The sequence below is a fragment of the Balaenoptera musculus genome, chromosome 13 (genome assembly GCF_009873245.2).
Source record: "Balaenoptera musculus isolate JJ_BM4_2016_0621 chromosome 13, mBalMus1.pri.v3, whole genome shotgun sequence".
Lineage (NCBI taxonomy): Eukaryota > Metazoa > Chordata > Mammalia > Artiodactyla > Balaenopteridae > Balaenoptera > Balaenoptera musculus.
The window spans coordinates 4723254-4749082 of NC_045797.1; the positions used below are offsets into that span (position 1 = coordinate 4723254).

The 25829-nt window shown below is 43.8% G+C and overlaps 1 protein-coding gene across 3 annotated transcripts in view; it reads right to left on the reverse strand.

Annotated features, from left to right (window-relative positions):
- Window positions 1-10311: 10311 nt before the first annotated feature.
- LOC118906093 (interleukin 18 receptor accessory protein) overlaps window positions 10312-25829 on the reverse strand; it is a 32393-nt gene continuing 16875 nt past the window's right edge. The window contains exons 6-11 of one of the 3 annotated variants that reach the window (XM_036873370.1): window positions 21874-21939; window positions 20152-20275; window positions 17278-17429; window positions 15297-15434; window positions 12260-12433; window positions 10312-11024 (exon numbers count right to left, since the gene is read on the reverse strand). In XM_036873370.1, the coding sequence (XP_036729265.1) occupies window positions 10555-11024; window positions 12260-12433; window positions 15297-15434; window positions 17278-17429; window positions 20152-20275; window positions 21874-21939 (1124 nt within the window). In that variant the 3' untranslated portion in view covers window positions 10312-10554. The remainder of the gene's footprint in view (window positions 11025-12259; window positions 12434-15296; window positions 15435-17277; window positions 17430-20151; window positions 20276-21873; window positions 21940-25829) is intronic. The other 2 variants (XM_036873371.1, XM_036873372.1) reach the window with 2 other exon arrangements.

The window sequence follows — 25829 nt, forward strand, 5'->3', positions numbered from 1 at the left end:
GGAGTGGTCAGGGCAATTGATAAGAAGGTGCCTTTTAAATTCAATCCTCATAGTTTAATTGACACAAGTACTTCCTGATGTGTCTACATGGCAATAAGATCCAAATGATAATTATTGGTTAACTTAATTCCTTGGGAAAGATCAATTCATGAGGCGTCAGAGCACCACAGAACTGCTGACACTTCCCTGACTATAATTGTACATAGAAAAAGAGATTTGAAATATGAAGGAGGAAAACACTCAGCTTTTACTTGCAAAGCAGAACATTAAAGGAATTATTCTGGAATTTCAGGTCAGCAGCAAGCTACTGAATTATCTGAAGCTTTTGGTCTGATTATCCAGATAACTGTATTAGCAGTAGAAACCTTGCTTGCTCTGACCGTCTTTGGTGCCAGGTCCCAAGAACCCTTGGGATCCTTGTCATCTGCTCTTCTAAACCTGTCTACTGAGAGTCCAGTGGTGGGGAGGAAATGACACCCTCCCCCCAGTGGATCCCTTATAATTTAAGCGACCAAATCCGGTCCACCCTCATGAGACTAATTAAGGGGTGATGCACCCAGCAGGGAATCACCTATCACCCAGGGCTTCAGCTGTGCAGCTAGAAGCAGAGTTTTGGGGGGTTGATTTTCTTTCCTTTTTACCCTCAGTTTCCCAAAGCAACTTTTGTCTTAGAAAAGTTCCAAAACAAACAAGAGCAAAACTGACTATTCTGTGCCTTCCCATGGTGAAGTAGAAAATCATCTCCCTCCAAGAATAGTTCTAAACAAAATGATCAGCTCATCTTTTCTTCCTTCCCATAGTATGCGCTATAATTGACCTTACTGGAAGTATCTGCACAGCACTTCTGGAACTGAAGTATTTGTTGCTTGCCTCTGAGCTCTTGTTACTTTTTGGGGGCTCGAATTTTATTCTTTTTTTAGGAAGAAAGAAGAAGAAGAAGAAAGCAGTGATAGAGAATTGGTCAATGCTGTCCAGAAACATGACTTACTTTCCAAGCCCACAGCTAGCAATTAAGCTGGATGACCTCAGATCAAGGTCTGGCACATCATACCCCTAAATTGAAAGCCTGCATCCTGAGCTGGAGCGAAGTCAAGAGCTTTGACCCTGTTTTCAGGACAGAAAAGCCGAGCTCTGTCTCTGCTTCCCAAAGTCAAACTTCTACTACTCAGAGGGTGTTGCAGAAGCGGGTAATCAACTCTGGGAGACTCCGCATTGTGAGGTGGAGAGGAGAGGCACCATGGTGGTGCAGGTGGAAGGGACTGGGCATGAAGGTGGGCTTCGAAATGGAACAGGTCTTCACTCCAGAGTATGGTTAGTGTCATGGCCTTACAATCCTAATGTGACTGCTGCCCTAAGGGAATAGGGATTTTGTAGCGGAGAGAAGCTTGAAGTTGTGTGATCCTGGTTGTGTCCTAAACACCTCCAAGCTTCAGCTGCCTTATTGATGATAATGTTGATGGTGGTGGTGGTGATGGTGATGGTGGTGGTGATGATAGTGATGATGGTGGTGGTGGTGGTGATGGTGATGGTGGTGGTGGTGGTGGTGATGGTGATGGTGGTGGTGATGATGATGATGATGGTGATGGTGGTGATGGTGGTGATGGTGGTGATGGTGGTGGTGGTGGTGGTGGTGATGATGATGATGGTGGTGATGGTGGTGATGGTGGTGATGGTGGTGGTGGTGGTGGTGATGGTGATGATGGTGGTGGTGGTGGTGATGGTGGTGGTGATGGTGATGGTGGTGGTGGTGATCGTGATGATGCTGGTGGTGGTGATGGTGATGATGATGACTATCTTAAAGATGGTGTGACGATCCAGTGACATAACGTATGACAGAGGGAAATGCTTAGTACATATTAGATACCAGATGAATTTTAGATTCATTTTATTTCAAAGAGATTATGAACTCTATATAGGCAGAAGCCGTCTATCCCTTTGTATTCACCATAGTTCCTAAGCAATTTCTTTTCTACAACATCCCCTAAATGAATGAACCGGATGACTGAAATAAGACAGCAGGTGATTAAAAATGAAATGCTTCATCTTACTCTACTTACGCACATTATCGCTAGTCACAGCTGTTCAGAAGATGAGTCATAACGTTAGTTGAACCCAGACTAATGTGGTGAGCTAGCATCTGTACTTTCCCCCCTCTTTCTTCTCTGTTTCAGGAGCGTCACCTCCCTCCCCAATCCACTGCCACCATCACTGGTACTAAGAATGCCTAGTAGGTGGGTTCTCCCTCTCTTCTTTCTGAAATTACACCTCCTTTCCTTTCTTTCCTCAATTCCCTTAGGGTGACTTTGACATTGGATGTCAAGGAGCACTGATTCTCTCGATGGTGAGTGGTACCATGTGTTGCCACTGGGCAGACGCTGCCTTTGTTAGCCCAGGAGAATTGCTGGTGGATATTCAGGCGTTTTGGTTAAGTGGAAGTGACAGATACAGTCTAGTGATATGTGGCAATATCACGGGCCAGAGGAGGTTTCCAACCTTCTCCTCTAATTGGGCTTCAAGGACACAGATGGATGTGGAAAAAGCATAGCTGTGACCTTTTTTCACAATTCATCCTCAAGGAACCCACTTGCATGCCAGTAAACCACTGACGAATCCCATTTTCCGTGACTCAATCCAAGTGAGAGAGCTCCAAGAGAAGAACTCATAGAGATGGGGCTTGTCTGCTGGCTGGGAAGACTGAAGGTTCCCAGAGCTGAAGATGTGTCATCCCAACAGCATCTGTGGGACTGGGATGTAGAGGATTAAAAAAAATTCTTTTTTTAAAATTAATTTTTATTGGAGTTTAGGGGCTTCCCTGGTGGCGCAGTGGTTAAGAATCCGCCTGCCAATGCAGGGGACACCGGTTCGAGCCCTGGTCTGGGAAGATCCCACATGCTGTGGAGCAATTAAACCCTCGAGCCACAACTATGGAGCCCGCAAGCCACAGCTACTGAAGCCCGCGTGCCTAGAGCCCGTGCTCCGCAACAAGAGAAGCCACCGTGGTGAGAAGCCCACGCACCTCAATGAAGAGTAGACACACTCACTGCAACTAGAGAAAGCCCGTGCGCAGCAACAAAGACCCAATGCAGCCAAAAATCTAAAAAATTAAATTTAATTTAAAAAATTAAAAAAAAATTTTTTATTGGAGTATAGTTGCTTTACAATGTTGTGTTAGTTTCTGCTGTACAGCAAAGTGAATTAGCTATATGTATAGATATAACCCCTTTTTTTTGGATTTCCTTCCCATTTAGGTCACCACAGAGCACTGAGTAGAGTTCCCTGTGCTCTACAGCAGGTTCTCATTAGTTATCTATTTTATACATAGTAGTGTATATATATCAATCCTAATCTCCCAATTCATCCCACCTCCCCAAAAAAATTCTTGAGAATTCATTTTTCCTTTGGAATTCAAAGATCAGACTGGTGCCTGACCCTCAGGAGGATAGCACTGAAAGTAGGAGACCAGCTGGAGCAGAGGAGAAACAGTAGGTGCAGTGGTGGGAAAGTGGGCATCTGATTCCCCATGAGGTGGGTGAGTCACAGTGGGAAAACTGACCGTGAGGGGCTTCACTGCACGGAGCAGGAGACGAGGGGTGTCCAGAGAAGGCATGACCTGTGCCAGGTGCACCAGGAGCAGTGGAGGTGCTGGTGGGATTTGGGGGTTGGGGGAGGGTGTCCAAAGAACCCACAAGAATGCCTCAGACAGAAGGAGCTAGACGTTTGGCATCACGTAGAAGAAAGGGCATTCCACCAGTAAGAGAGAATTTCAAAGAGCACCATCTGAGTTAAAGAAAAATCTTCCCTCCTTCTCCTTTACTTTCTCCTCCCTCTAAACACAGTGAAGAAAAGAAGCAGACAGAAGGAAACAGAACAGGAGAGAAAAATAGACCACACTCTCTGTCCCATTGCCGGTTGGACCTAAGCTGGGGTAAAAGGAGAAGTTTGAACTGGACTGGAGATTAAAGTTTTGATATTAGATTAAACTAGTCTTTTAAAATTTTTGTTTTAAAATTAACATAGAACAAAATCGGCCTTTTTGGTGTACAACTGTATGAATTTTAACACATATAGATTCACATCATCACCAAGAGAGGCAGGTTACTTTCTTGCACTCCCCTTTTGTGTGTCCCCTTTTCACACCTTCCTCCACCCCTAACCCCTGGAAACCACAGATCTCTTCTCTGCCACAGTTTTGGCTTCCTGCAAATGTCATATAAATGGAAAAATGTAACCTTTTGAAATTAGATTTTTTTCACTCAGCCTTATGCTTTGAGATTCAGCCAAGCTGTTGTGTGTCTCAGTAGTACATTCTTTTTTATTTCTATGAAGTGTTTAATTTTTGCACGTACAACTATTGATTGATTGATGTACCCTGTGCCAGGTATCACTTGATTACCTCTGAGCCCCATATTCACCATTCAGTATCTGCTCCATGGAATAGACTGGAGTTTTGAAGCATTTATCCCTTCCGGTGAGTACAAAGTTGAGCTCCATCAGCGGAGGGAGTTGGAGGGGCCTTGCAGGAGGGCCTTCCTGGTTCCAGCTGCAGTGTTTTGTGTCATTCTTCCTGTTGCTGCACCATCAGTCAGCAGCATGGGTGTGTGACATCTGTTGGTGCCCTGCCCAAGCTGTGCACACAGAGGAGATTACCTCTCAGGCACCTCGCAGTCCTGGCCTCTCAGGGACACTGCACGGTCCAAGCCTCCGGCCCACGTGGCCCTCCGCATCCCCCCCTGCACCCCTGCCGCGGCTTTGGCTCACCTGCAAACCAAAACTTTGGTCCCTGAAGCTCCCACAATGCGGACCCGGGTGCTCCAGACCTCATGCCCACAGCCATGCCCCCATTCATGCCGTGAGTCCGTCCACCAGCCATGGTTTGCTCTGTCCTGGGAGCCTACTGGCTGCTTTCCAGCAACTATGGACTAGCTCTGGCCCAGGCAACTAAGAGAACTTGGCCATTCAGCGGGCAATATCTCACCTTCTCTAACAATGTCCGAACCCCAGACTTGGGGAGGGGATTCCTTCCAAGTTTGTCTCCCTACTCTCCTTCAGCCCCAAGACACTCCGGAGTTCTACTGACATCTCTATACTCACTCTCTTATAGCCAAATAATTGTTTATATTAAAGATTCCCTTTAAAAATTACTGTGCAGTTTCTGTCTCCTGATTGGACCCAAACTGATACACACTAGTCGAAGGTCGTTGAGTTGTTTCCAGATAGTGTTGATTTTGACCAGAGCTGCTATAAACATTCATGTACAGAGTATGTGTATGTATGTGAACAGAATTTTCATTTCTCTGGGACTGATATCTAGGAATATATAGTAAGTGGATGCTTCACTTTGTAAGGAGTTGTTAAGCTGTTTTGTAGAATGGCTGGACCATTTGCTCTCCAGGAGAAGTATATGAGAGCTCCACGTGTCCATGTCATCATCTGCATCTGGTATTGTCAGTTTTTTTCTTTTCTTTTCTGGGGGGCTATTTTAATTTACGTTTTCCTAATAGATATTGATGTTGCACATCTTTTTATGGGCTTATTTGCCATCTATGTGTCCTTTTTAGTGAATTGTCTATTCGAATTTTTTGCTCCTTTTTAAAAATTGGGTAGTTTGCTTTTTATTATTGAATTTAGAGAGATCTTTACATATTCTAGATACAAATCCTTCATTGGATATGTGATTTTCAAATATTTTCTACATGTTTAAGGCTTGTTTTTTCATTATTTTGACAGTATTTTTCTCATAACAAATGTTTTTAATTTTTTGAAATCCAATTTACTAATCTTTTTTCTTATAGGTCATGCTTTTGGTGTCATATCTAAGAACTCTGCCTAATCTCAGGTCATATTTTCTTCTAAAATTTTTATAGGTTTAGTTTTACGTCTAGATCTATGGTCCATTTTGAGTTAATGTTTGTGTAAGGTTTCAAGTTCATCTTATTGCATATGACAGCCAACTTATTGCATATGATGGCCAATTATTTAACACCCTTTGTTTAAAACTCTGTCCTTTCCTCATTGAATTACCTTTTACACTTTATCAAGACTCAACAGGCCATATCTGTATGGGTGTATTTTTGCACTCTTGATTTTGTTTTATTGATCTATTACTTAGCCAATATAGCATTGTCTTGATTGCTGTAACTTTATACTGATTTATAAAGTTGAGTAGTGTAATTCCTCCAACTTTATTTTCTTTTGTAAATTGCTTTGATAATTTTTTAAAAATTTATTTATTTGTTTTTATTTTTGGCTGCGTTGGGTCTTTGTTGCTGCGTGCAGGTTTTCTCTAGTTGAGGCGAGTGGGGGCTACTCTTTGTTGTAGTGCACGGGCTTCTCACTGCGGTGGCTTCTCTTGTTGCAGAGCACGAGCTCTAGGCGCGTGGGCTTCAGTAATTGTGGCATGCGGGCTTCAGTTGTTGTGGCACACGGGCTCAGTAGTTGTGGCTTGCAGGCTCTAGAATGCAGGCTCAGCAGTTGTGGCGCATAGGCTTAGTTGCTCTGCGGCATGTGGGATCTTCCTGGACCAGGGCTCGAACCCGTGTTCCCTGAATTGGCAGGCAGATTCTTAACCACTGCGCCACCAGGGAAGTCCCTGCTTTGATTATTTTAGGTTATTTACTTTTCCATTAAAATTTTAGAATCAGTTTGCCTGGATCTACAAAAAATTCTTCTTGGATACTGAAGGAAATTATGTTAAACTTCTAAATCAATTTGAGGAGAATTTATTTGAGAATATGTTGTGGATTTGTCTATTTCTTTATTTAGTTCTGTCAGTTTTTGTTGCATGTATTTTGAAGCTCTGATGTTAGGTGCGTACACATTGAAGACTGTTATGTCTTCTTGGCAAATTCATCTTTTTATCATCTTTATCCCTGGTAATTAATTTCCTTTTCTCTGAAGTCTCCTTAAGCTGATGTTAATATAAGCACTCCAACATTCCTTTAATTATTGTTTATAATATGTTTATATCTAACCTTTTACTTTCAACCTGCTTATATCATTATATTTGAAATGTTTTTATTACAGAGGGATATAGTTTAAATACAGTCATTTAAAAAAGTGTGTTCTAATAATCTTGATCTTTTACTTACTATGTTTATATATTTGACATTTGATATAATTATTAATATATCTGGATTTATGTCTACCATTTTATTGTTTGATTTCTGTTTATTTCCTCAGTTATTTGTTCCTCTATTTTCCTTTTCCTTTCTTCTTTTGGGTTATTTTAACGCTTTTATCAGTCCATTTAAATTCATCTATTATGTTTTAACAATACTTGTTTTTCATTTGTTTGTTTGTTTTAGTGGTTGCTCAAGGGATTAAAGTATGCTTTCACTTTCTTCTTAGAATCAATATTTTACCATTTCAAGTAGGATGTAGTTACCTAACCACCACACAAGTTCCCCTACTCTGTCCCTTTTATGTTGTAGTTGACTTATATATTAACCTACCTACATCGAAAATTCCATCAGAAAAGGTTATAACATTTTGCTTTCAATGGATTGTATCCCAAATATTTAAAATATTATGTCATGCAACTCTGGATCCTGTTGAAATCCTATGTAGAATGCTATTTTTGTTTAAGCAGGCAACTGACCTAGTTGGATTCAAGCCCAAAATTCTAACCAGCCTTGTGGTTTCAATGTCAGTTCTATTTCACTGCCCTTCGGTTCTATTTAGACTTGTCCCTGGAACTCAGGAAGCAGTCTATCCTATAGTTCAATTCTCAGAGCTTATGGTATTCTATTTAGGGTCAGACTCAAGCATATGCAGCTTGGGGATGAGCCTTGGAGTTTGTAAGCAACTTTATGGGTTTGCTTTCCTGAGCTCCTCTCTGTCAGCACTCTGCACAGTACTTTCAGGTTCTATAGGTCTCTTGTCCTCCTCTCTGTAGTTCTCTGGCAAGAGTGCCGGTGTTTTAAGTACTCCACCCTGCGGTGCACTTCCCCCCACTGCTTCCACCTCCCCAGCCAAGTGGTAAGAGAGACACACACAAAAAATCAATAGAGATTTGCCACACCTTGAGACCACAGCTCCTTGTATCAAAATGGACAGTTCTCCCTCCCACAGAGATATAGGCTCTTGAGGACCCCTCTTGTCTCTGCTTTTGTTGATGTCACTGATGCCAACACAGGATTGCACAGGGGCTAGGAAGTAAGAGAACATAGAAAGGAAACTATACGGGAGTGTTAGGAAACACCTTTCCCAGTCTTCAAGGCAGAACTAGAGGGCTTCTTCTGGAACTAGTGTTAACACTAATGTCCACTTCTGGGTTTTGGACTGCGCTGAATCTAAACCAAGAGATATTGGAGGAAAATGAAATCGTGGAACTTTGAATTCTTGTCTTCTCCAATCTTCCTGCTTTGATGTACTTTTCAAAATCCTCAAACCGATTTTTATATGCACTTTATTCAGGTTTCATAGCTACAGTGAGTGGGAAAGGTAGGGGGCTGTGTGCTTACTCCATGTTACCTGGAGCTGCAATCTGGAAATGATATAGATAGTAAATGTGGGTACTAAAACCCAAAAGAGACCAGGAAAGCTGTGAGATCGCCTGAGACATCATCCAGGGTCAGTAAGGACTATTCTACAATGTGCACTGGAGGTAAGATGACCACCATCCAAAGTAGGACACATTTTCAGAGTAAGAAATTATACTTGGTCTATGAAAATTATACCCGGACAACCAGTGTAAAACCGGAAGCAGAAGAGATGGACACCTTATTTAGAAGGTGTGGTGGGAATCCATCATTCCTTCTCATTGTATTCTACTGAGATCAATTGTTTAATTACCATCAGTCTTCTGTATACAGAAAACTTGTTTTGGTTGTCCACTTTGTTTTGACTGATTTACACGTAAGAAATGGTAAATAAACCCTTATCCTAAATGTTAATTTGTCATCCTTAGCGTACCCACTCACCTGCAAGAGTGTATTCTGTAAATGATAGACCCAGATAGCTTCTTTTTTGTGTGTATGCATAAATCTGGGGATCATTTTGAGTTTTGGTTAAGCTAAGAACAACACTCTGGACCTCTGGATATATCAGCTACAGCCATCCTTATTTTAGAATAAAATAAATCTGGACAAACTGGCCAAAAGGGGTTTCTGAGTCTTAGATGTCTGAGAGTGATTGGCAGGAAAACCAGGGATTCTAGTCATCACCAGGACACAACGGCACAATGACAGTGTCGGTCCTTCCCTTCTGAGACCCTACGATGAGCTTTCCCGCAAGAAAATTCCTCCAGGAATAATTTATACCCTTTAACTCATCTTTAACTTTATCACTGAAATTCCCAACAAGGATGTTGCTTGGTGCCAAAACCACAGTGGTTTTTGTGATGTGGGTGTCTCCGTGCAAAAAGACCTCAACAGCCTTTCACATAGGCACCCAGCAGTGGCCAGATGGCAATGACTCTGAGCCCCTCCAAACCTGGATCACATTCGTACAAGCGGATGGGACGCATTAAATGTGAATGAGTCCAGAAAGTGCTTTTCTTTATCGCTCAAATAAATCGCGCCCTTCTACCGGGGAAGAAGAAGCATGAGTGTTGTACCTTCATATGAGACTAGAACACCATTTTAACCACACATTGAACTCTCATCAGGAAAACACGCTGGTGAGAATGAAAGGAGCCTCGTCTACGTGGAACAGCTACTTGGTCCTCTAGCCTAAGGCCCATCACTTAGGAGGAACTCAACGAGACCAGAGAGTCAGGAAGCATATGGGGACCACCAGCCTCGAGAGGCAAAGGCTCAGACTTAAGCGCTGTTCAAGCCCCAATCTTGCTGTCTTTTAACCGGTGTAGACATTTATTTTCCAGACTCTTGCCCTGGCTTCTGACTCCTGTCACTGCCTTTCTACTTTGCACATAACTGCTGGTCTGTTCCTTGTCTCCTCCAAATCATTTTGGCCTAATTGGTTCCTACTTCCTGTGGCCCAGAGTAAGGTTGTGTACTTCATGCCCTGCGCAAAGGCCAAGGCGACAAGGATGAGCTGAAATTAGCCCCACTCTTCTCCCCAAGCCCTGTGTCCTGGCTCAGGGCTACACGGGTCCCGAGGAAGGGGCTCTTCCTTCTAGTTCTCACGAGGACACAGTAGAGAAGAACCGTGGCCCTGTCTGCTCCTTGGGCCCTGGTCTCTGCCTTTCCTACTTGCTTTCTGTGCTCCAGTGAATGGGTGAACACGGAATAAGAACTATCTCCTTCACAGAGACGGTTTAGGCAAAGTTTAAATCACTTGTTTCTAATAAAATAACATTTATTTGACTGCAAAGATATATAAAGTGATGTGAACAATACGTAGAAGACGTGACAGTCCATAGCCACAAAGCCAAGTGGCTGTATCTGCTGATTCCGCTGAGACCACTAGGAAAATCTTAGGGGCCGTGTGGGCTGAATTCGCTCTCCCTCCGTCCAGGAAATCAGAGGCTCCCACCATAGTTTTCGTGTCATTCCCGTGCCTGCCACGCTTGCTCAGGGCTGGCAGAATGCTTCCTATTTTATATCAGCCTCATCCACGCCGTGTGTTCTATCCATCAGGGTCTGTCTCTACTCACCAGGGACAGGACGGGAGGGGTGTAGGAGGAGGCAGCTCAGGGCCCATTTCACCGTCCTTCAGGCTGGGAGTGCCTCCCAGTGGTTTCTGTTTTACTGAGTCTTTTCTAGAGAAAAAAATCCTCGGGATAATTCTGAGATGATTCCACGTGAATCCTTTGGAGCTTTTCACAGGCATGTGGTAGCGTATTTGGGTCCAGAATCTGGCATTGGGAGGAACTGATTTGAAGCCTCTCCAAGTGACAGTGGGCAAAACCCTGAGAGCTTTTTTCACTAGATGAGGTAGAGACTCCGGCTCTTGGAAGGAAGAGAACTTAATTAAAATCAATTTCAGTGTTTGATCCTCCAAGGCAATGTTCACCGCTGCTTGTAGTTCAAAGACACTGGGTCCGTTGACGTAGCTGGGGCTCAAGATAAATATTCCTCTTCTACTTTTCTTAATAATGCTCACAATGTCTTCCGCATACACTGGAAATAAAAGATTTAATTATTCGACATTGTTATTGGCTTTTTTTTTTTAATGACCACGGTTAAAGATTTGATAAAAGTTCATAATAATGCAATTGACAAGGAAATTTAGTTATTTCTGAGATACACATTTTAAAGTAATAACTAGAATTATGACTTATTACATTATACCAGAACATATATGATTTTTAGAAATTTCATGTAATGTCTGAAACATTTATATTAGCATATTTCCATACAAATAACCCAAAGAAAGTTTAGTATTAGTTCTTTTTTTTGTTTGTTTGTTTGTTTTTTTATACAGCAGGTTCTTATTAGTCATCAATTTTATACACATCAGTGTATACATGACATTGTTGTTGTTAAACCTTGAGTCACAATAACCCTGAATCTCCCAGATCCACCCAGCGGGTTCCTTGCAATGGGCACTCTTAGGCAAAGAGGAAAGGAAGCCTGGTTTTCTTGATCACTTCTACTAAATCAACTCTGTGGACAGTTGAAGATATGTTCCAGAGTCTAGTGACTGTCAGTTTCACATTCCTCCCTGTGTTCTGTCTCCACAAATTGCCAATTCCTCTAGGAGCAAAGCTCGTTGGAACAAGGTTGGCTGGGATAAGAGAGGGGCATGGAATGTCCCAGGCTCCTGGGTGGGGCATCTCAGGCAGAGGAGGTCAGGAGGACAGGACGAGGTCTGCATATCTGATCGTGCCCAGAACTGGGCCCGGGCCTGGGGAGCCTGCTGGACCCAGTCCTGAGTTTGTGGCAGGCACAGTCCCAGAAAACAGGGGACCACCCGTTTGGGAGGACAGAGATAACTTCCTGCTGAGGAGCCAGAAAAGAGATCTTCATTCTGGAAGGCTCCCTGGGCTCCAATATTTTTTTTTTCCTGAAGATGGATTATTTTCCCCTTGTGGCAATTTTTTTTATTTTTTAAATTTTAAAATTTTAATTTTATATTGGGGTATAGTTGATTTACAATGTTGTGTTAGTTTCAGGTGTATAGCAAAGTGGTTCAGTTAGACATATGCATATATCCATTGAAGATGGATTTTTTTGATGATGGAGCGTGTCTCTGAAACACACATTTTTCTGTGTTGTTGCCCCAGAAGTTCTAAGCTCGTGAAATCTTCCAGAAGATAAATAGCCCAACAGAAAGAATGACAAGACAACGTAGAGAGTGCTTGCACGTAACTCTCCTTCTTGTGCTACGTTTTCTGTTGGCGTGCAGGACTTACCTCCTCCTGGGGCCACGTCTCTTTCAAGCAAACACAAGGTGTATCCATATTTGTTTTCCAAAACTTCAGGGAATAGACTCAGAGCCAAATTTTCCTCGCTCAGAGATGAAGTGGCCTCACTCTCAAGAGAGCTCCATTTTCCATAGGATATGAAAGCATCGAACTCCTTTTTATCTGAGGAAGAAGCACAATAAAGAATGCAAGCCACTGACAGATTTTTTACTCCCGTGGCATACCTACATACGCTCGAACCATATGGTAAATGGATAAGAATTAAGATTTGGGATCCTTACTGCGCTGATTTATTAAATGAAAAGCAGCATCTGTGTTCATTTCAGAATCACACTGCTGAGGGGTATTGATTGTTCACCCAGAATCAGATTCTAATCGATGAGGCTCTCCTGCACCTTCACTGACGTCAGATCAAACGGCTGGGGCCTTCTCTGATTAAATCACATGTTCTCAGGAGTTCCTCTGAGCTTTTTCTGCTCTGCAGCGTTGCTGTCTCATTAGTCACTCATCAAAGTGGAGTCTCCTCCATCAAAGCCTGATAATACCCAGTGAGCAAAGCACTGCAGAGACCCAGTGCATTAGCGAGCTGACAGCACATGTATCTGTGTTTGAATCCCCATATGTAAAATGAGATAATAATAGCTCCCCGGCATGCTTCTGTCAGGGTCGCCTGGGATAATGTATAGGAAGGATTTGGTGACGGACTTATAGCAGACACAAGATAATATTCATTCCTTTCCCTTTTAGATGGAAAACTATATTTTGGAACTTGTTCTAGGGTATTTTTAAGGTCTCATATGCCTCTGTTGACTCAACTATTATAAATGCACATAGACTCTGGGATGTGCTAAAGAACTAACTGGAAGCCACAGAAAATCTCAAAAGCTAACCCATGGGCTCTGGAGTTGGACACAGCTGGCTCGTCTTCCAGCACTTTGCACAATGCCTGACAAATAGTATTATTACAAAGTAGTAAACAGCAGTGCTGTTACTGATGCAGTTTGGCAGTTTGTTCAATGTGAACCTAAGAGGCTTTAGCTGACAGAAGTGTCAGCAACAGAAAAGGAAGAGGGAAACACAGGTGGTCTGGCGTCAAGAGAGGAGGATGCCAAAGAGCGAGGTCCTGGAGGTGCATCTAAGATGCTTCTCATTGGCCAGGTGGGGAGGCGGCGGCTCAGGGGGGCGTGGCCAGCAGGTACATGCGGTGCAGTTCCTGTGTGACACACCATAGTCACCCTGATTTTTTCCACATCCCTGTGACACTCCAGCAAACTAGGATTTTTCTATAACCTGAAAATGTTAAATTTCTTTTGTAATAATATTAGAGAGTGGGAGAATTAGATGATCCCCACAATTCTGACATCCTATGTCTCTCTAAATTTTGGGATATTCACAGGAAACAGTCTTTTTGCTGAAAAACATTAGATTGGCCACAGAATGTAATGAATCACTGTGCTTGAAAACTGGGTTCTGCCTCCCTGTCAGATTACTAAAACGTTGCCTGTGCAAACGAGAGGGGACACATTTAAAATACTTCACAGTTTGGGATTAACATATACACACTGCTGTGTATAAAACAGACAACCAACAAGGGCCTACTGTAGAGCACAAGGACCTCTACTCAATATTCTGTAATAACTTATAATGGAAAAGAATCCATATATGTATATATATATATAACTGAATCACTTTGCTGTACACCTGAAACTCACACAACATTGTAAATCAACTATACTTCAATTAAAAAATAAATTAAGGTAAAAAACATCCCTCCAAAAAATAAAAATAAGATGTTTCACAGTAGATTGAGTCTTCTGTACAAGCTCTAGAATCTTAAGAAAAATAGCATTTTAGAAAAAGAAGTATGAAGTTGTCTAGGAGAACAATTAAGACAGTGATTAGATAATTTGTTCAATTCAAAAAAGCTAAAAAGCTATTTGAAAAATAACCTCAAAATCCTCTTGGCATAAGGACTTCTAGTGTGTATGCTCAGTCACTGGTCTAAAGAAAAGTGTGATTGATGCATTTCTTTGCTGCCCCTTTTCCCAGTGATCTGCCAGCTCTTCAATGAGTTCCTAGTGTGGGGAAACCACTGGTGTGTGTGTAAAGGGGCATCCCAATCAGGTAAGTATTTAATTGTCCCTGGAATCCAGCAGAAGGGATTCTGCTCTTTCCAAGCAATAGAATCATTCACTAAAACTGCCAACGTTCTAACCTTTGAGCCTTCCGGGACTAGAAAAACACGCCAGCAGCTCTTCTAGTCTAAAGAAGCAAATGTTAATAAACGCTATTAACCTGTCTCATGGGAAAACTGACAGAGACTTCATGGATAGTGCTAGTGCTAGTATTTTACAGAACTTCACTCTTTTAGGGACATTTCCACATCTCCAAGCCCCTCACTTTACAGAAGGGGTTAACTGAGGCAATAGCTAATGGGGGCTCTAAACCAAACTGCCTGGATTCCATCCCAACCTCTTAACATCCCCTAGCAGTTCCACCGGGGGCACAGACTTCACGCCTCTGCCTGGCTTGTAGGATTTCAGTGGCGATTACCGCAGCTGATACATAAGCCTGGCGTGCACTCAGTCCTCAAGAGGTAATGAGAGCTGGAGCTGGCGTCACTGAGTGCTTACTATGTGCTACATGCTGTTCTAAATGCTCAATATGTCTTAACTCAAAGAACCCACATTGCATTCATTGTGATTGTGATTACAACCCTACTTTGCTGAAGAGAAAACTAAGGCATGGAGACGGTAAGTCATCTGCCATCTTGCTTCAGGTTGGTGAGTGGAGAGTTATTTTCAAGTCCAATGTGCCCTACAATAACATCGTTGGCGAGATTCCTAGTAACTTGGATGAAGAGAATTTGTTTCTCCCCTGGGCTCCCAGCCCTTCCCAGGTGTGAAGCCACCAGACCTGCAGGAGGGTCTCAGAGCCTGAGGGTCATGACTTCCTCCATCGTGGGACATCCATTTCTCAAGCCCCTCCCTCTAAGTCAGTTCTGAGGTGAGTTGGGTCATCTTACCCCCGAGGGTCTCATCCTTGTTTTGGTAGGTTCGGTACAGCAGCACTATTTCAATCCAGTACATGTAGAAGAGCGCACCTGCGGTCAGCACACCTGCCAGGGCCATGACGGTGCCGAGGAGGATGTAGAGGAACACCACTGCGGAGACGCGGCCGCCGTGAGCAGGTACAGGGGCTGCGTCCCCTCCAACACCCGCCTCCCCTATAAGGCCACATTCAGGCCTGCCCAGCACCTTTTCCAGCCCTATTATTTTTTATCAAAATCTACTGGAAACATTTCTCTTGAATCTGGACACATCTTAAATCACATCTTGAGGGAATTGCCATAAAATGAACTCAAGAAAACCCAGGGTAATGGGTAGTTTCTGATTGGGGTGGCTGGGAAACTGACAAAAACTACTTTCTAAAATTTTTTTCTCCTATAAGCTTCCACACAACCCATTTGTGTCCCTCTTATTGCATACTGTAAATTATTTTCACGTGTTATCGACCTTGCTAAAGTCTAAACTCCCTGAAGCCCAGAGCCACAGCTGACTTACCTTCTCACCTCCACCGTACCCAACACGTGGCAGACTTACTTTCTCACCTCCACCGTACCCAACACGTGGCAGACTTACCTTCTCACCTCCACCGTACCCAACACGTGGCAGACTTACCTTCTCACCTCCACCGTACCCAACACGTGGCAGACTTACTTTCTCACCTCCACCGTACCCAACACGTGGCAGACTTACTTTCTCACCTCCACCGTACCCAACACGTGGCAGACTTACTTTCTCACCTCCACCGTACCCAACACGTGGCAGACTTACCTTCTCACCTCCACCGTACCCAACACGTGGCAGACTTACCTTCTCACCTCCACCGTACCCAACACGTGGCAGACTTACTTTCTCACCTCCACCGTACCCAACACGTGGCAGACTTACCTTCTCACCTCCACCGTACCCAACACGTGGCAGACTTACTTTCTCACCTCCACCGTACCCAACACGTGGCAGACTTACTTTCTCACCTCCACCGTACCCAACACGTGGCAGACTTACTTTCTCACCTCCACCGTACCCAACACGTGGCAGACTTACTTTCTCACCTCCACCGTACCCAACACGTGGCAGACTTACTTTCTCACCTCCACCGTACCCAACACGTGGCAGACTTACTTTCTCACCTCCACCGTACCCAACACGTGGCAGACTTACCTTCTCACCTCCACCGTACCCAACACGTGGCAGACTTACTTTCTCACCTCCACCGTACCCAACACGTGGCACCTTTGACCCACCTCTATGGAGCATGCACCAGGAGCACCAAATGTGTCTTATTTAAGCCTCACAAGCATTCAAAACCTGCTTGTTCTCTCATCTCTATTAACTGAATGAATGAATGATATCACCTCCATCTCTGAGCATCTTCTTGAAGAAATTTAACAGCTCTTCCTTACCAGGAATTTCCTCTCTGGCTTTAAAAGGCTATGATCTGTGATATACACATATCGCCCCTAAACTGAACAGGAATACTCTTTCTTCCCTCTTTTTCTCCTTCACTCTCCGATACCAGACCATCACATTCTCTGGATCTGGAAGCCAGGGGAGGAAAATAGGAAAGGGAGCTAGGTCCTAGTACGATACCTGCCACATAGGGCATGCTCTGTAGGTCTTTGTAGAATGAATGAATGAGTAAGTGAATGAACTAAGGAGTGAATGAATGAATGAATGAATGATAGGCTTTTCCAACACAGCTCCTGTATGCAGAATATTAGTAAGAGGACCAGCTCTGGATCACCAATGTGAAACTTACTAGTTGTGTGGCCTCGGTCAAGGTACTGAATGAATCAGCACAAGCACGTTGCTTACTTAGAATGCTGTCTGGCATCTAGAACATGTTAGCGGCGATCATCACTGTGGCCACTTCCTTAGGAAAGTTCCTCTCCTCCCAGGTGAAAGCAGTTGCATGCATTCTGCAGTCACCTTCAGGCTCACCTCCTTTCTTTTCTTTCAGTTGGATGGACTGGGTAGTGTTCCCAATGGAGTTCTGGGCAAAGCAAATGAACTTCCTGCGAAGATCACTCCGAGTAACTTCTTTCAGGAAGACAACACGCTCGACGACTTCATCCTTTAAGGTGGATTTAACACTAGGAAAGGAGGGAAAATACCACACCCCTTTAGTGACACAGATTGACACCCATTTGCAATGTTTGGAACACGTATAAGTAGATAACCGTTTGGCTTTCAGAAGAGCTGTGGGATCAGATGGTACAAGGCGATGCCGGAAAGACAGAGGATGGTCAGAGGTGGCTCGTTTTTTATTAAAGGATTGAATCAGCTAAACATTATTCTAAGCATTTACACTAGACGATAATTACTTGCGAGGCTCATCTGATCTTCCTTACTCTAAGATTTCCCCTTGAGCATAGATACAACAATTTAAGGCTAATGTTAGAAATGACTAGCTTCTACTGAGGGCTGTGTGTATCAGACGGTCCTCTGGTCCCCTGAGCACTAAATGTGGAGGAGAGGATCAAATCTCCTCCATGGCTCCCCTCACAGGAGCCCCACCAGGTAATGGTGTGATCATCCTGACTTGAGCAGCTCAGAACAGGCAAGAAGGTGGGTGACAATCCAAGGTCACACCGCTGGGAAGTGGCAGCGTGATTCCTGGCCCTGTGTCATTCTGCCCTGTCCAGGAAGTGTGAATCTCGGCACTGATTCACAGTTTGGATTCTCTAAAATGGCCCGTCTGCAGTCTGTCTTCACATTAAAGAATATTGTCTCTGTGGATGATGTTTCAGGCTGTTTTGTTGGGAGCCTACAATACCCACTCTTATTCACCGGATGCTTCCTGCCTGCCAGAGACTGTGATAAGCATATCACCTCTACCGTATTTGCTCCTTACAGGGACCTTGCAAAGTGAAGTTTGCTATCCATAGATGATAGATGGCATGGTGGAAGCTCGCAGAGGTTAAGGTGCACATTGCTAAATGGGTAGAAAACAGAGATTCAAACCCAAGAACATATAAAGTCAGTGCATACTCCCTTTACCATGCTTGACTACCTTCAAGTTTGAGTATCAGCTTAATATGGGACCCAATGAGTTCCCTTGTCTTAGAAGTTCTTTCTAAATTTGATTACTGTTACCAAAACCCATCCTTTATTTTTTAAATGATGTATACTCTTCAAAGTGATATTACATTAGTCTGTTGAAGTGTTTTAAAAACCAGGAAGAAGTGCTTAATACAGAGGCTATTACTTTGGAACAGATGTTGGAAAAATGAGGGTCACTAGCTCCAAATGTCTAGAGTTTTATTTTCCATTGAGCCAAACTGTCTTCCCAGTAAATTCTTCCCACTAATCTGGGTTGCAAACTAAGTCTAGCTTCTCATAAAACTTAATGGCTTCGAAGTACTTCAAGACAGAGATCCCACATTACAACAGTAATCGGATCTATGGGAAAGAACGAGGGTGACTGTAATTGGCAAATGTCTGGGTAAATATAAGACTATTTTTTCTTTCTTTAATTTCTTTAAAAGTTATAGTTTAACATATGCAGACAACAAGAAAATGATACCTCAGTTATCAATATCCTGCCATTTTTGTATCATTTAAGCCTTCACTAATTCCCTACACCTACTCCATTGTCATTATATGGTTCTTTTTGGCAATATTTACCTACAATGAAGTGCACAATGTCTAGGTGTATACTTTTTTTTTTCTCTCATGCATGGCATGAGGGATCTCAGTTCCCCGACCAGGGATAGAACCTGTGCCCCTGCAGTGGAAGGCAGAGTCTTAACCACTTGGCCACCAGGGAAGTCCCTAGCTGTATACTTTTGACAAATGGTTATTAGGGTATAGAACATTTCCAACTTCCCAGAAAGTTCCCTTGTATCCCTTTCCAGCCAATGCCTAGCCTACCAGAAGGAATAACTCTTCTGATTTTTTTCACCTTAGATTAGTTTTTCCTTCTCTAGTTAGTTTGTTCTTTTTATTGCTGAATAATAATCCACTGTATGAATGAATGTAACCGTGTTTTAATTTTTGACTATTGTAAATAAAGCTGCTGTAGATATGCCTTAAAAAAACAAAAACAAGCAAACAAAAAAAGGCAGCTATCTCACCTCTGGGTCTCCTTTTCCAGGTTGGATTGCATCATCTATTCCTCACTTCTCATATTTTCGTTCAGATCGCTTATTATTGTGACATTTTCTCTGCATACGCTCTGGACTGTTAAGGACCTCAGTACTGGGGCTCTGACTCACCGCACTCTGGCTGGACGGCACAGAGGGGAATGGAGAGTGGCTGACTGGGGTGCAGAATCCTTTCCCATTTGTTCCGTGTGCCAAGGCTCTTCAAGCAGCATTGGGTTGTTATGCCTGCTTGTTAGTTTGGTGGGCAAAGCAGCCGCATCACATTGTTACTACAAATTGAACTTTAAAACAATTGATAAAAAATAAAATAAAAAGATTACTTTAGAAAAAGGTGGGGGGAATTCCCCGGTGGTCCAGTGGTTAAGACTCGCCACTTTCACTGACTAGGACCTGGGTTCAATCCCTGTTTGGGGAAGTAAGATCCCACAAGCCGTGCGGCCAAAAATAAAAAATAAAATAAAAAATAACAATTAAAAAAAACCCGGAAATATTTCATTCTATGGCCCTCTCTGAAACTGCATTTGGCCCCCAAGTTTAAAATTAACTCACACTTTGCATTTCTATACTTTTATTTGCACCACTAGTTGGCGCTAGTGGCCACACCAACTCCATCTGTTTCTTCAGCTCTGTGTGTACATTTCAGGGGGTTCTAAAGGTGAAAGTTTTTAGTGTGAGTTGCGAAGAATAAGTTCGCTAATTTCTTTCTTACCTTCTCCCCTCAGGTGTTGGGACTTCCCACTCCTGGTCAGAATCTTTGACGTACCATCTTATCACAGGCTTAAAGTTTATTTCGAAGCCAAATCGGGCCGTGCAGTTAAGAGTTAAAGGCTTTCCTGCAAAAAGGGGCCACAGAACACAGGAAGGAAGCCCGTGAGAACACTTTGTCGTGTGCAGGAGGAAGACACCACCTGGAAACTGTTCCCTGAGGCAGTCAGGTTCGCAGGTAAAACAGGTGTGCCCGACAATGCCAAACGTCTACCTGTCTCTCATTCGGAAACAGGTGAAACCAGGGATGTTTGTCTCTACTGGGCAACTCTTAGATCTCAAACCTGTGACTACACTTCTGCAAATGAAGATTGGCATGGTCACAGCACTACGGGTTCTGATGTGGTTTAAGGATAAACACCAGGAAAATGAGCAGTTTCAGGGACCAGCTCTGTCTTCCGACGCTGCTGTTGAAGTAGTACAAGGGTGCCAGTAAAGAAATACTAACTAGAATTTGCATATTAAATGAAAATACTGAGGTTTTGGCGGCATGTAGTTTAAAGAAGAAAGTATTCAGATATTCAGCTGTATTTTGAACGATGCACTGTGGACGGACATGCATGTTACTACGCTACACTCTTTCTGCCCATTTTCTCTGTAAGGGGTGTCCAGATGTGCTCTGCCTCAAACTCAATATTTTAACCATGAAATGTTTAGGGACTCCATTTGAAAACTCACCTTTGCACCTTAATAATGCTTTCCCCACAGTAATACTTTAAAATTCATTGGTACCTTGCGTAACTTGGCTATTTTTGAATTAATTAATGTTTTCCCTGCTTCTTTCCTCCTTCCTTTCATTCTTGTGATTTTTGCCCGTACTGTTATTTCTATTTCATAATCAGGATACACCGCTACCGCCACCTAGTGGTGATTTGCCATAATATCTACTTTTACATTTCTTTTCTATAATGATAAATATCTTATTAGCATTTAAAAGAAACCGCCACCCAGTGGTCTTTTACCATAATATCTACTTTTACCTTTCTACAACGATAAATATCTTATTAGCACTTAAAAGAACACTTATTTTATTGAAAGAACTGGCACTTGGTTTTGAAGAGAACAGTTCTTATTTGGCTGTGTGGGACGATGTAGATGTAATTGAAGCTGACAAAATCAAAGGGGACCACAGGAAGTCGCTTTCCCCCTCTACCCCAAAGAAGACACTACTTTGGAATACAACTTATTTGAGCAAGGGTTGTAGTATTCTCCTACAATTTATCTTAAAGGCTAGACCGAACACTGTATTTGTAGAGGTTAATGCTACCTAAGTTGGTAAACTGGTTAAATTTATAGATTTAATCAATGAACCTAACCAATCTGTGTAACCCACTGTTCCTGGGTGGAGTAAGGAAGAATCTTAAAAAAAAAAAAAAATCTATTGATCATGCCTAACATACAAGTCACCTAATATATCAATACATCATCCCATATTTCTCATTGCAACCTTGTGAGGTCAGTTTTATTTTGTCTAGTTCCAGATTTATAACCTGAGGCTTCAAAAGATTAAATAACTGTGTAAGATCACAAACCTAGTCAGTGGCCGAGTCTAGATTCACCCCCAATTCTGTTTAATTTGAAATCCCGATGCTCTTCCTTGTAACACGCTTAGACCTGCTCCCAGAAGCAAAATATCATTCAAGGGTGATCACACCACCCAGCTTACCAAGTTCTACTTCCAGGGTGTCCTTGATGGGATCCAGTATATCCGGTTTGAGATTAGTGTTTTTCACTAAAAGATGAAAATAAAAATTATTATTTGCACTGGGAAATCTGAAGGCCTGCTTCCTGAAGATTTGAATGCACGGTCACACTTTGACCTAAATGTTTTGGAACTTCCTTTTCAAATTTCATCCATAATGTACAAGGCTAGAGACTCAAGTTTCCGTGTGAAAATCACGCCTCCAGAAATGACTCTGACATCAGGTTGCAGGTGCTAGCAAAACATGAGTCCTTGATAAATCCGTACCCGCCCGGGGGGAACCTTCTTCCAGGCCAGCCCCGCGGGCCCATTGCAGACGTGAAACCCCACCCCATCTTCTCCTCCAAGATTGTTTTTTGGTGCATCCGGCTGAGTAACCCAACAGGAAGGAGGACGCACCTGAGAGAATGCACAGGTCAGCCAGATCGAAGCCCACCCCTCCCTCCATCCTCAAATTCATGGTTTGTTTCACAATAAAGGTGAGCTCAGCCCTTCATGAATCATTTTATCCCTCAACTTCCTGCCACAAACTTTCACATACGCCTCCACTGTCAAACTCCCTCCTGAAGATGTCCCATCTCCTAAGAAAGGAAACTTCATCACCTCTGTTCTGGAATTGTCCTCTCTTAATTCTCAGGGACCTCCTTCCCTCAATTACATCATCTTCCTCCTGTATCTTTGACTCTCTCTCTCTCTCTCTCTCTCTCTCTCTCCTTCCCATCAGCGTTAATCCATGCTCAGTCTCTCCATCTTAAAAAAAAGAGAAAAAACCCTCACCTTACACACCCGCCCCATTCATTCTCCTTCGTTCGCAACCAAATTGTTGAAAGAGCGCTGTGTGCTCATTTCCTCCCTCCCTTCCCCTGCCCTGCAGTCTGACTTCTGTCCCCATCACTCCACTGAAACCGATTTGGCCAAAGTCACCAGTGACCTCCTTGCACCTAAATCCACTGGGCACGGCTGAGTTTTTAATCTGCTTTCCCTCTCAGTAGCATTGGATGCCGCTGGGCTTGCTCTCCTCTCCTCTTCAGGGTGCACGTTTCTGTGCTCTGATGTTCGCCTTCCCCCTCTCTGCTCACTCCCCTGAGTGTTACGGGCTCCTCCTCCTCTGTGCCTCTTGTGAGTATCACTTCTCCCCGGGTTCTCCTTGTGGTCTTCATTCCACCTACTCTCCTTGTGGGGCAGCTCACGCTCCAGGCCTCTTCCCTTTGAAAGTTCTTGGCCCTCAGAATGCTCTCTCATCTCACCTACGTCATCAATTTCACTTCCTTTACTGCTCCCTCCCCACCTTTCCACGGATACCCTCTTGCTGATGTAAATCATGACCTCCCTCTTCCCAAATCCAAGGATCAGTTTCCAGGCTTCACCACATGAGGCCGTGCATCACTCCCTCTTTCTTGGGACACTTTATCGCTGAGCCCTGGGATAGTTATTCTCTGTTCTCACACCGCTTCTCCATCTCCCGTGGGGATGCTTCTCCTCCCCCGTGCCTCCCAGTGCTGGATGTTCTAGGCTCTCTCCTCTCTATACTCAATCCCCATGTGACCCCACTCTCCCTCGGCTTTAGATATCGTGCCGGTGGCCACCCTCACATTCACATCTCCCGATGTAGTAGCCTGTATCCCAGACTGGTTTATCCGAATACCCACTTGTCATGGTGACTTGATGAATCAAAGTCCTTTCAAGCCTAACACTGAATTTCTTCCTCAGACCTGCTTCTCTTTCAGTATTTTTTCTGTCTCATTACATGGTGCCGCTGTTTACCAACTCATCATGCCAGAAAAGTAATCCGTCATTGATTTCCCTCTTTCATCTTGCACATAAACTCCATCAACATGTTCTGTTGACACACACATAAAGCCATTTCTAATCACCTCGGCTAAGTCTACTCAAAGAGTGACCAGAGACATCTTTTTAGAACACGATACAAACCTGCTGCTCCCCACACCCGTGCCTTACACCAGCCCTTATGTATCCCATCCTACCCCCTCCACTTCCATCCCATCCCATCTTATAACACCCCTTCCCATCCAATCCCATCCCACCCTTATGTATCCCATCCTACCCCTTCCACTTCCATCCCATCACATCCCACCCCTTCCCATCCAATCCCATCCCATCCCACCCCTTCCCATCCCATCCCATCCCACCCCATCCCATCCCATCCAACCCCATCCCATCACATCCCATCCCACCCCTTCCCATCCCATCCCATCCCATCCCATCCAACTCCATCCCACCCCATCCCACCCCTTCCTATCCCATCCCATCCTATTCCACCCCTTCCCATCCAATCCCATCCCACCCTTATGTATCTCATCCTACCCCTTCCACTTCCATCCCATCCCATCCCATCCCACCCCTTCCCATCCCATCCCATCCCATCCCATCCAACCCCATCCCATCACATCCCATCCCACCCCTTCCCATCCCATCCCATCCCATCCAACCCCATCTCATCACATCCCATCCCACCCCTTCCCATCCCATCCCATCCCATCCCATCCAACTCCATCCCATCCCATCCCATACAACCCCATCCCATCCCATCCCATCCCATCTTCTCTTAATAAGTTATAGAAAGTCCACCTCGTTGCCCAGCATAAAACCTGGCTCTCATACTGGACCCCTCCTTTTCCCTCTTTTCACTCCCAATTCCCAAACCCTTTCACGTGTAACTTCCTAAGTATTTCTGGAGTTTGCTCTCTTCTCTCCAGCCCTACTGCCCCTCCTAGTTCAGGCCTCCATCAGCAGTTGCCTGCTTGACCCACAGCAGCCTCCTAATTCTTCTCTCTGTCTCCCTTGTTGCCCCCCCCAAACCCATGTTCTACATAATAAGCAGAGCGATCTATCTCAAATCCAGATCTATTCATGACACTTTCCCACATAGAACCCTCAATGGCTCCCCATTTTTCCTTGGATAAAGTCCAAACTTACTAGAACAGTGTGATGTCTGTTCTCCTTCCAGATACCCTCAACTGACCTTCTCTTTCTCCCTGGAAAGCACCATGCTGTCTCTCATCTCCTGGTTGTTAACTATGCTGCTCCCTCTGCCTGGAACGGCATCCTTTCCACCTTCACTGGGCTAGTTTGTCCTCACTCCTCGGTTCTCACCCAGCCTCAGGGTACCCAGGTCTGGGTCTGTGGGTCCCCCACATGCCCCGCTGCTTCCCTTTCTCTCCACTCATCACACTGAACTGTAGTAGCCTGTTTCCTTTCTGTCTGCCCCACGAGACGGTAAGTTCTGGGAGGCCAGAGAAAGTGTCCAGGCGCTCATTCTTACAACCTTAGCACCAAGGCCAGTGCCTGACACATATCACGTGTTCCACAAATACTGGTGTAAGAATGAATAAATGAAAGAATGAATGAGTAAATGAGGAAGACAGGAATGATGTCAGAGAAGACTTAAAAAGATGTGACAGAGGTTGAAAAGCATCCTCTGGGAGAGAGAAAAGCAGATTCTGCCACTGAAAATTTGATGGGCGAGTTATCATGCCCGAGGGAAAGAGCAACCACGCTTGGAGGGGCAAGTGGTCCAAGTTGGGTATTTGCCTTCTAACCCCTCATCCAAGCAACAATCTAATATAAATTTAAATCGATGAGGTCTAAAGTACTGCAGAGTGCAAGGGCCAGGAAGTAAGCAGGGGAGTTTGACTTGGTCTCAGGATGCTCCATGTGGTTTGTATCTTGCAATGAAAGAAGAGGAAGTAAAATTGATTACTATATTTACTAAGAGCAAAGTCAACCATTCTGTATGGTTATGTTTTGATATAGGCCATGCTTAAATTGATTACATCATACAGTTTGTCCATGCTTTACACTTGTAAATCTAATAAGAATGACCCAGGGGAAAGCCTGGGCCAAAAACAGACAAGTCACAGAAGAATAAGCTCAATGGGCCAATAAACAAATGGCAAGAT